This window comes from Candidozyma duobushaemuli, assembly GCF_002926085.2.
Source record: "Candidozyma duobushaemuli strain B09383 chromosome Unknown B_B09383, whole genome shotgun sequence".
NCBI classification, from domain to species: domain Eukaryota; kingdom Fungi; phylum Ascomycota; class Pichiomycetes; order Serinales; family Metschnikowiaceae; genus Candidozyma; species Candidozyma duobushaemuli.
This window is the reverse complement of record NW_020289895.1, coordinates 2,480,660-2,492,136: the sequence shown is the minus strand read 5'-3', so window position 1 is coordinate 2,492,136 and position 11,477 is coordinate 2,480,660. Positions and strand designations below refer to the sequence as shown.

The window sequence follows — 11,477 nt, the reverse complement described above, 5'->3', positions numbered from 1 at the left end:
ATGAACCCCCATCGCCCTGGTGTACGGGTCTTCCATTGCCCCAGATGTCTGGATCTTTCACTGGTACCACTATCGAAAAACCATGGATGAGCTTCTAGCACGCCACAAAAAGGAGCAGCGGGATTTGGTGAATCGGATTACGGGTCTCAAGAAGCAGGCGACCAAGAAGAACCGGAAATCCGTGAATTCCCAGTGTGTCCAGCTTCAGAGCGACCTCGATGCCAAACAGAAGCAAGAAATAGACGACTTCAATGGCGTAGAGCCGGAGAAAGACGTTTCTCCAGAAGAGCTTTTGGCTTCCATGGCCATCGAAGAGAAAAACGAGCTGGAAGAGGCGGTTCCAGAAGCAGGTCCGAAGAAGAGAAACAGAGCCAAGGAGCGGTTGCAAAAAAGACTAGTACAAGAAGAGGCTATCCGGAATCAGGCTCGAGAGGAGGCGGCTGGAGAAACAGACTACCGTGCCATTGAGCAGGAGCTGATGAAGAAGGTGCTAGCAGCCAATGGGCTTGAGCCGTGGGAAATAAAGCCTGATGGACACTGTCTTTTTGCTTCGATCCAGGACCAGCTCAAGCAGAGAGTTGGTAAGCAAGTTCTGGTGGAGGAGTTACGAAAAGAGGCTGCCGAATTCGTGAGAACCCACCGTGACGAGTTTGTGCCGTTTTTGTTTGACGAGTCCACGATGTCCTTGAGAGACGTTGATGAGTACACCCGGGAGCTTGAAACCACGGCAATGTGGGGGCTGGATATGGAGATATTGGCCCTTTCGAGGTGCTACGGCGTGAAAATCCGTGTTTTCAGTGCCGGCCTGGCGCCCATTGACTTTGAGCCTGAAACAACCAAAAAGAAGGATTCCGAGGGCACCGAGCCTGCCACGAATGTCGCTGTGCTCTACTTGGCGTTCTACAAACACAGCTACGGCTTGGGCGAACACTATGACTCCGCCAGGGACGCCTCTAACTAGACAAAAAGCGTGAAGAAACAAGAAGCTTAGCCGGACGCTTAAGGCGGTGCTGTGCTGGCTGTCACGGTGAAGATGGGGTGGAAATAAGGCTGTGACGTGCTTGGCGGCTTCGGTGTTGCTATAAATGGGTCTTGGGTTCGAGGTTGACGATCTGATCAATGGGGGGAGTCGCCTTGTCTAAGAAACTAGTAAGTTTAGTTTGCTGACAACCGTCATGCTGATCAGGAGGCACGGTGGTAGCTGGTCTCTCCACATCGTACCTGGTCGAGTGGAGAATGACAAAATGGGCGTTTTCTCGAAGTCCGGACTTTGCATCCATGGAACCCCATTATCCATTGAACCTTGAGCCTCGAGATATGGGTGTCCCGATTCGGCAGGTTTCGTAAACAGCAGGGATAATGTCTCTTTGTTGCCAGGCCCACCGCCGGAATCCATGACTGTTTCTCCCGTGGAGGCTTACACTGATCTTGCCCTCTAGATTGCACTATTTTTTTGGACTTGCGCTGGAGCCAGTTTTTTCGACAAGACGCCTGGAAAGATCTGTTCTCCGATCTCTGTTCCCCAAGGCGCCTAGAATTTGTCGTACGAAAAGGGCTTGGGGTTGATCTGGAGAATGGCCCCTGGATTCCACGTTACAGTGGGGAAGCGACGGCCCGCTTTCTCGCAAAAGGCACCATTCTGTGCCCCTAAAAAAAGATAAAGAGGAGTGGGAATGATTTAAAGAGGCGGGGGAGAAATCGACTTGTTCAAAGGGCCCGATTCAGCGTGACCAGGTGACTCCCTCCTATTCTGGTAAGGACCATCACATGGACCGCCAAAAATGGCGCTTTTTTCTCCCTGCCATTTCGTTTATTCCTTCGCTGTGGCTCGAGATCTGACAATCGGCTGGATCGGACGAATTGCTGTTTTCGGTGCTTATTCCAGCGAAGATCTTTTGTGATTTGCGCTCGCTCCGAATAATGTGGTGGAAAACAAGGCCCATTGTTCTCCTCCTTTGCTCTCCTCCAGATAGTTCGATTCCGGCTGCACTTGCAAAAACGCTCGTAGATCTGGCCGCTCTCACTACGGCTATATCTTCGGCAACACTGGCCTTCTTTGAAAACGGCAGCATCGCCGAAGGTGGCTTAGGGTGTCGTGATTCCCGACAAGAAGGAAAAATCCACACCGCCAGACCGAGGCTCAAAATCAGGCTCGAGCTGCTATTCACCTGCAGAGGCTATTATCGGAAGAACGTTTCTGTTACGGTGGTTAAGCGTGTTACCTTGACGAGGCCTAACGTGCAATGGCACGTTTTGCTCGAGAATGAAGCAAATCTCGGGTTTCGGCTTTCATGGATTCCGTGGCCGACCTTCAAAGGAGTGTCCCCTCTTCGGCGAGCTGAATGATGTATGCGAGGGGAGGATTGTGATTTCGAGATTGCAGGACGAAGCCACACCCAGATCACCAGGTCGCGGGTAGCAGGTGCGGTTTTGTGGCAGGAAGAGCAACCTCGTGTCCCACACGGGCAGGTGAGACACAAAACAGTTTGATGCGCTTTTGGAGACGATGCAAATTGGGTATGTGGGTATTATGCTGTAGCAAGCAAGTAGAAATTTCCATGCGTCGTGGGCATGAGGTGGTTCCTGCATATGATCCGTTGTTGAAGGCTCGCTGACGCGTGTGAACTTAGCTCACAGCATTGTGTGCCGTCTTGGACGGATTCGCACAGGGGGCGTTGGGGCTATTTTGCGTCAGCTTGCCGCGTATGTGCAGTCCGCCGCGAGGGTCGGAAACGTCACTTGCGCCTGGCCTGCACAATGGCCCGATTTACGAGCGAGGCCGCGCGCGTCAACTGCTGATTTGGTGATTGTTCCGGCTCGCCTGTGCGGCTCTCACTTTCGCCTATGTGTGTCAGGAAAGGTACAGTGCGCCTAACGCAACCAACAAGGTCGAGATAAGAGAAAATTTTTTTTACAATTGCAGAGATGAAACCCCAACCATGTAGACTTTACAAAAGCGGGTCCACAAAACACGTCTGTCTGAAACACCCTTTTAGCGACCTGCCTCGACATCTCATTCGATCCCGCGCCAAAATCCCCATAGCAAGCATGGTTCATGACGTTCATTGGTATTTACGGGCAGCCTGGCTCCATGGACCCTAAAAAGCAAAAAAAATCCACAAGCGGACGATTTAGCCGCCCAGCGGGAGAATGTCTCAGAGTGTGCAGTGAAAAAACGCCGAGTTCCTCGAAGACCATTTGCAAAAGGTCCCACGGCTGAAGAGGTGAAAGTGAAATTGTGCAACTTTTTTTAAAAAAAAAATAAATCTTTTTGTCGCCAGAACAAGCCCGTTTCAAACCGCCGCCCCGCAAATCTCTCTTCTTTCTGGGTAAGCCGCTGCGGAAAGTATAGGAGCGGAAAAACAGCGCTTAGGGGCCGGCCCAAGCAAAATGTGCTATTTTCACCAATACGCCTAGATACTTCCGACGGAGGTATCGTGCTGAAGAATCTGTGGTGGGCAATTGCATGGGGGATTGGGGAAGTAGAAAGGAATTGGAAGGAACAAAAAGCAAAAAGCGTGGATGGAAATTATTCTCCACATCACCAACCGGCGCAGATTTTTCAAAAAAATTTTCCAGCCATCTCGACGTGGCCAGTTCTGTAGTGGCGGTTTTGCAAATTGCAGAAAACGTGAAATTGTAGGAGGGAGTTTTTTGCCGAAAAGAGAGTGCGATTTCAGCGCCGCTTATCTTGGCCTGTTGCCGACGACACTAAGCCGCTGCCGAATGCCATAGCCTGGCTGGCGGTGGGTTTTTCGCTATTTTTGGAGATTAGGGGGCTCGGGGAAAAAGAGCATTTTTTTTATGGTTTGGTTGGTGAAAGCCAATTTCGAATTATGGCGTCTTTGGCGCCTAGGCAGCCGTATAAGAGCATGTTAATTACTTGCATGGGCGACATAGATAGGAGTTCCTCCTGCCGACGTCCGGAGATACCCCCGAGGGTACGGACCCGAGGGTACGGACCGGGGGTGCCTCACTGTAACTTCTATTTTTTTTTACTGTACCCCCGGTGACTCTGCCCCCGGCTTAGCTGGTCTGACTGCTGATGTCGCGTCACGTGACGGGCCCTCGGAAGTCGGGGGAATCAGCACCGGTCGAAAGCCCCCCGGTGTGCCGTATCTAAGCTATAGAAAGAGACCCGGTCGATGGTCGGCTGACTAGAACACTTCATGGGGCTTAACCCGGGTAAAGTTTACATGTCTCTACTCAATCAGGTTATCTCAACGACACAGTTAATTTTTCTGAACGACACACGCATCGCCCCACAAGTGGTGTGAGGAAATTGAGCCCAGCGAGCGGCTCGCGACATTTCTGCCCACCAGGCTTCCACGCCTCGTTGAAAGACATTGTCTAAAGTGAAAAGCTAAATACCGCCTGCAAAAAAAAAAACCAAACATTTCAAAAGCACCAGCAATCAGGCACAGCAACGCCCGAACATAAACTTTTAGGCTTGCGCCTTTGTGCGTTATGCCGGTTTACGTGGGGCTGTGAGGCGAGCGATGCCATGAACGTTGCAGTGCGGTTTAGGGCTCAATGAGTCGGTTGCTAGGCGTTTGGGGCGTTTGCTAGGGCTTAAAGTCGCGAGGCACCGGTTGTGGGAGTGGGCAGGGTAAATTGAAGGGGTTGTGTCGCTCAAACGGTGGATTCTGATTGGTCAATTGGTTCCAGAGGGTCCAGGTCCAGTGTAGGTTATTTTTGGTCCCGAGCGCAATGGGAAGTAGGTTTCACAGGGTAGGTTTTGAAAGTCTACCTAAAGGTATTCTGGAGAATGGGGGTTGAGGAACTAACGTCAGAGAGTAAACCGTTGTTTGATCAAAATTCATTTTACATAGATCGATTGTAGATTTCGTGAAACTAATTATAGGAACGGATCAGACCGACTTGGGGCTTGGTCAATTGGCTAATGATGACCACTCCCTTCCTTGGACTCCTTTACTAGAGGCTCGGTCGATCGAAAAAGCTTAAAGGCGGTTTTGGAATCAGGGTTTTGGAGGTTGACGAGGTAGTGGATTTGGGTGGATTTCCCGATCTGGAGGTAGTGGCTTGGTAGTACAATGGAAGGCTGTTTGAGAGAGAAGTCTGTTTCAGAGGGAGTGGTGGGATTGTGGATTTTCGTGATTACGGGATGGGGATAAGGGTTGGGGGTTATGGATTAGGGAAATTGCAGAGGCGGAATTTCGTGGATTAGGAAGATTTGGAGGGGTTTGGTGGTGTTGATTTCTGTGGAGTAGTAATGACCGTGGGGAGATAAAAGTCAACGGGGCTTTCCAGAGATCTTGGCTTCCTCCGGAGATTGGGCTGTTCTATAATTGGCTAAAAGCAATGTCCTCTTTTTTCGTCTACTGTGGTGGTGAGTTAAAGTATTGAATGTCGATATTCCTGCTGAATCTATTCGAGGGATTCCAATGATCCTGCTTCGGTTGATTGCTTTTGAAACACCAAAATCAACCTGACTGTCCCACGATTATCCAAGTTCCCGGCCCGAATCACCGTCCGATAGAAACCACGAAATTGACCAAAACAAGCCCTCCACAATCCCCCCATACTCCCCCATAATCCACCGAAGCCAATCACAATGAACCTCCAGGCTAATCCCTCGAAGCCAAACGCAATCACACTTAATGTCTGAGAATACACCGGATTGGCACCCCGAGCTCTATCACAATAGCAGCTCGTAGTTTACTCCAAATCCCACTGGTGTTCAGAACAATGCCGATCGTGATTTAGCAACTTCCCAAAATCCACCCATATCCAGGGCAAATCAGCCAACTCCCAACCTTGTTCCCATTCATACCACTTCCGAGGCGTCACAGTGCCATGGCCGTTTTTATTCGCCAATTGTTGCTTCACCCTTCGACGCTCCAGCATCAAAGAAACGCTCCAGCTCACAATTGGATCCCAGTGTCCACCCATTGGTTCACCATCAATGGCACACAATGGAACAACGCCAACTCCGCCCCTGCTGAAAAGGCCCAATTTGTAAATAAAAAGTTTGCAAAGGGCAAACCTAAAAGCTGGACCGCAAGACCACAGCCTAATTAAGCTTTGACATGGTTGCACAAAACGAGATCCAGAAAATTTGGACATCCAAGACCCCAGACCAAACGCCAGCCGCCGAGCCCTACTCAACGGCTTCGAGTCACGTTGTGGTCTGATTCTGGCGTTTTTCTGTGGAGATATTCCATGGCATTGGACAAATGCGTGCATCAATGAAAAGCCATAGATGCTGGCAGCGCCCACGTCGAAGCTGTAGGGTCAATGGGCCCAAGCAAAAAAAATAACGGCCTGATTGTAGCGGCTGTTTTTTCCATGGAACGCTGGCGTATTATTCCAGCGCTCTATCAGCCCACTATCCTTCTTCTCAATACAATACCAAGCACCGTTGTCGACCCCTGCCGGTTGCACTGTTCTTGTGTTTTGCAAAATGACAAAACCGGGCTCGGAGTGGTGTTACCATACTTTCCATCGATCAAAGCGCATGTAGTAAATGCCGTGGAAATGTACCACCACGGTTATCTGGTTCATCATGTTGCCTGGTGCAGCTGGTTTGGAGAAATATCCTGTCATTTTTCCGAAGCCACTCGTAACCGTAAAGCCGTTTTGCGGAGTGTAACGGTGGACAACAATACGCCCATCAGGCCATTCTATGGAAGCTCCACAATTTGAGAGGGCTGTATTTTTACAATTACGCTGCCGGGTGCCGTGACGCATGGCCGTTTATTTGAAGATGGAGCCGACGACATGGGACCCAGCATTGTTGGTTTTTTTGTATCGCTGCTTTTGCAACTTTTTCAAAAGTGTTGGGAGCCCGCTACGGCCGCAAACGGACGCTTCTGCGTCGATTTCTGGGCCCCTCCTCCACAAGAACAATAGAGAAATGGAAGATTGAAGAGAAAAGTGGTGGGAAAGAGCCGTCCATATAAGCTTGTCGGCAAGGTTGGGCGCTTACGCTGGTCGCTTATTCGGATAAAATAGCGACAACCGGTTTAGGAGCTCGTACAAGATGTCACGTTTTGTTTTATTGTGGAATTGACCGTGATAAGCGAACTGATGGTGGAATTTTTGTTCAAGATAGGTGCCAAGTGCCCAGGTGGTGGAACAATAGGTTCGTGAGGCGGTCGTCCAGGCGGGCGAGACATTGCAGAGAGATTGTAAGAAAGTAGTAGTATAAATCAAGGATAGTTTAGAAATGTTCTTATCATGAAGACCACGACATTGGCTGGCTGTTAGGGGCTTTTATAATACTGACGCTGTACTTGCGGTACGACGACATGGCATTGTGGTATAGGGACAAGTCGGTAAGACATTCGGGTCGACATGGGCTCGGTCTTCCGGGGGCAGCCGCACCGGGGGTTGGACGGTGAAATGGGACCCGGTTGGGAGATGAGTGAGTAGTCGAGGGCAGACCGGGGGGGACCGGGGGCGACTTCCGAGGGTATAATTAATCCAGCGTAAATGGTCTCTTGTCGCACGTGCGGCTGGGCACCGGTCGTCACGTGACCCGAGCCACCCTTACCCGCCATGTGACGACATTTTGGCGTCATCAAGCCACTGCTTAATGGCCCATTTTCAACGGCTAAAAAATAGATGGGCTGGGGGTGGGCCCACGCTGTCATCGTGAGCTTCTATTTTCGTAGGCGCCCCGGGTCGACAGCATGTCGTGGCCGGCGGCACGCACACAGCTCAACGTGCCCTCGACATGCCCTCGGTTGCCCTCGGATCTCGTCAGGACCGACCGGAAAGCCCGAGTCACCGGTCCCCTGTCCCCCGGACCACCACAAAGTGAAAAAAATCCACCAATTCTCCCCTATTCCAACCGCCATTTCAAATTTCCATCATCTTCGTCGTCATTGTACCACCCCCGGAAAGCACCAGCCCCCAATGACGAAATCCACCCCCGCCGAGCGCCAGAACCGGTTTGCCTGCTTTAGGAATAACACAAGCCTATTCGCTGAAGGCAGTTTTTTTGCAGCCATTCTTCCACATTACGCGCCGGCCAGACTCGTACAAATTGGGCGATATCCAGAGAATCCATTCCACAAAAGCCCCAAACGTATTTAATTGTGGTCCCTGTCAGCCGAGCACGGTCTTGTTTCGGGCCATTGTGGCAGCGGCGACACACGACGAAAATTTAGGTGGCTCCTGTGAAAAATGTGAAAAATCTGGAAATCCAGGCCTCTGACGAAAAATCTGATATCCAGGTCTTCTACAATCTCTGATCAACTTCTTCAATTGAAATTCTACGTAATTAACCCCCGGAATATCCTGGATCCCGTGTTCCCAGCTTCGCCTGGATCGGTGTGGCTCAGCCTTGTCTTAAGATTCTCGTCAACAGATAAGCCTCTGTATTGCCGTACCAGGCTACATGTAGATGAAAACGGACGTTTGCGTCCTCTTTCGGGCACCTTTTGCAAACGTCTCCAGCGTTGTTTTCTTCTCCTGACCCGGCTCGACATGCTGGCCCTCCACGCTGCTACATTCCTCTGAATCTTTCCTTCTGTCATCTTCCGTTTTAGTCGAGACAACGTCACTGCGTTCACGTCGGGGCTTGAAACGCCAGGCATGTTCAGGTACCCGCTGGTTTCACCGTTTTTGGAGGATCGGATCGTCAGCGGAGTCTAGGCAAGCCGTGCTTGACGGGTTTTTGCCTTGACGGGTTTTGCCTTGACGGTTTTTGCCTTGACGGTTTTTGCCTTGACGGGTTTTGCCTTGACGGGTTTTCACGACTTCTCCAAAAGGTGCAATTCTGCAATTCGCTATATTGGCAAATGGTCTTTATTGGAATTGCCCAGGGAAACGGCGTTTTGGCGCTGGCGCTTTGGCTTTGCATTGGGCTTATTCGTGCAAATGGCGTTACCTCATGAATACTCAGTCTAGCGCTACGAACTCTCTGGCTGCAAAGCCAAACCATCTTTTTATTGGCTACATCCATCAATTCTCCAGCTGACTACCAATCGCTGTCCTCCTCTCCCTCCATTCACCGTATCTCAACGCAATCCGCTGATATCATTCCCACGACATTGCACAATATGTATTCTTTGGTTGCAGCGCTGGGCCCTGCTTCAACGTCAATTCTTACCCCTGAACCCGTAATAAAGCTCATTTCGGGCCCTCGGCGTCACAATCCTCCGGCCTTCATTGTCTGCCTAACCCGCTACTCTTCGGTGCAACACTGCCCATTGTTTCGTGCCACCGCAACCACTTTTTGTCAATTATGGCGGCGGCGTTTGGCCAATCACCAATCACCACAGAGTCTAGTCTTCTGGCAGAGAAGAATCGAAGCAACCCAGCACAAAGAGCGTTTCCCGATACCACGGTGGAATGGGGTCGCCGATGAGTGCCTTTAGCCTTTGAAGAAATAATCAATTGATCACATTCTTCACAAATCGATGTGTAAATTCTATTGGGCCCAACCACACTTTATATTCACGGATTCTAGCCTTCTTGACCTGCCCTCCGCTTCCCATACTATCTTCGCTGTTCCTGTAATTTCTTCTCTAGGGCTCAATGCCCATTGTGCGTGCTCCTCATTGACCCGTTCATCTCCGGTCCATTCATCTCCGGTCCATTCATCTCTGGTTTATTCATCTCCGGTTCATTCATCTCTGGCTCATTCACTCCATTGACCCCCACGAAGAATCTTACAATAAAAGCGCCCAAACAGGCGCCCAAACCGGCATCGGCCTGGAGGTCGAAAAGGGCGTTTTTCCCGTTTCGCCTTATTTTTTATTACCTCCTGGCCGCTACACCATCTTTGTCTTCTCGCTGAGGCTCTCGATGCAGACGATCTACAGCGCCCCCACCGGCTTAACAGTCTTCTGGATTCGGATAGGGGCTTTGAGGCTCGAGGTTCAGGGTTTTCGGCTTTTCGGAGCTTTTGGCGCCGTAGGTGCTGGAGGAGCTTTGGCTGCAACTTTTCCACTTTTTGCGACGAGCCCGAGTGGACAACCACCAGCACCCGGAACAAGCCGAATCAGGGAAACTTGGGATTTTCTCTACAACACGCCCGAGATCGCCGGATTATCATCGACTATTTTTCATAGGCGGCTGGGCTAGCGGCTCGAGTGGGCTTGGACGTCTCCGTCACGTGCACTCGGGCGACACAAGGCTGAGCCGGTGGAGATGAAGGACTGCCTAACGGGCTTCAAGAGAAGATGGGAAGAAGGCTTTTGCTTTAGGAAGGTTTTTCGGCGTTGGTGGTTACGATCACGTGATACCGGGTCACGTGTGGAATGTCGTTCAAGAAAGCCACCTCCCGACCATTCTCGTGGTTTGAAGCCAATGTAGGCTGTGCGTTGGGTTCGTGTTTTAACTTAGATAATCTAGAGCCGGGGCTTAACCGCGATCGGTCGAACGAGTGGAACATACGCTAGATCATCCAAGATCTCTTGTGGTGTTGTATGCAGGATGGTATTGGATGAGAGTCTTCAAGGTTCGGTCAATGAAGCCCGGCGATCTGCCGGCTTCTCTACACATCCCCGATAATCACCACCACCCAAATGTCCAACCAACCAGGGGGACAATCTTGAAGGCACTGAGTGGCTGGAATGGTGGTCTTATATGCAGTATTATTTCTTTTCCGGCCAAACGTGACCTCGGATCACGCGCATATCACGCGCACACCTACACTTCCCGTCACAGCTCATCATTTCACATCAACTACTCAACATGGGTTGGTTTTGGGCTGATACACCATCTCAAACATCTTTGAAACCTGCGGCTTGTCCGGTGAAACACGATGTTTCATCTCCCGCAGCATGCCCCGTCAACTACGGAAAAGGCCCCCTGAGCGATGACGATGAGGTGCTCAATCCCATGAACAACATGCCCATGGCCATTTCCTCCGAAAAAGCCCCCGGCCAGAGAGTCGTGCTTTCCACAGAAAGAACCGTTTCTTCCATTCCCCGGGGAGAGTCGGGAGACCAGGGTTTCTGGGAATATCCGTCTCCTCAGCAGATGCTCAATGCCATGCTCAAGAAAGGAAAAGGTCAGGGAGTTCCGGAAGATGCCGTGGAGCTGATGGTGGAAGTACACAATTTCCTTAACGAAGGAGCCTGGCAGCAGATTCTCGAGTGGGAGTCCAAATATACTGCTCAGCTGAGGATCGAGCCTAGATTGCTCCAGTTCACAGGAAAGCCCCACGATCTCAGTCCCAGGGCCAGAATGTACTTGGCGCTTGGAAAGGTGTTCCCCCTGACTTTCAACACACAGCCTCCTTTCGACAGGCACGACTGGACGGTGCTCCGGGCGGCCGATGAGGGTAAATGGGACCAGGTGCGTTATGTGATAGACTACTACAGTGCTCCGGATGACGAGGAGACGGGCATGCCTGCGTTCATGTTGGACACGAGGCCGGCGTTGGACTCGGTGCAGAACGCCCTGGACCGTTTCACTCACTGGGCCGGGCCTTTGTGGAAGAGAGCCATGGGTGATTTTGACTAGGGTGAGGCCATCACGCCAATGGAGCTGTGAAGAAG

At 51.0% G+C, this 11,477-nt stretch overlaps 2 protein-coding genes across 2 annotated transcripts; both read left to right on the top strand. All coding sequences in view use genetic code 12, as the record gives it.

Annotated features, from left to right (window-relative positions):
* Window positions 1–82: 82 nt before the first annotated feature.
* CXQ87_002530 (uncharacterized protein) lies at window positions 83–961 on the top strand (the record flags this gene model as incomplete). Its single annotated transcript, XM_025481036.1, has 1 exon — window positions 83–961. The coding sequence occupies one exon, from the start codon at window positions 83–85 to the stop codon at window positions 959–961; it is 879 nt and encodes a 292-aa protein (XP_025335336.1).
* A 9,707-nt stretch (window positions 962–10,668) lies between these two features.
* Window positions 10,669–11,442, top strand: CYC3 (holocytochrome c synthase; the record flags this gene model as incomplete). Its single annotated transcript, XM_025481035.1, has 1 exon — window positions 10,669–11,442. The coding sequence occupies one exon, from the start codon at window positions 10,669–10,671 to the stop codon at window positions 11,440–11,442; it is 774 nt and encodes a 257-aa protein (XP_025335335.1).
* Between the last annotated feature and the right edge of the window lie 35 nt (window positions 11,443–11,477).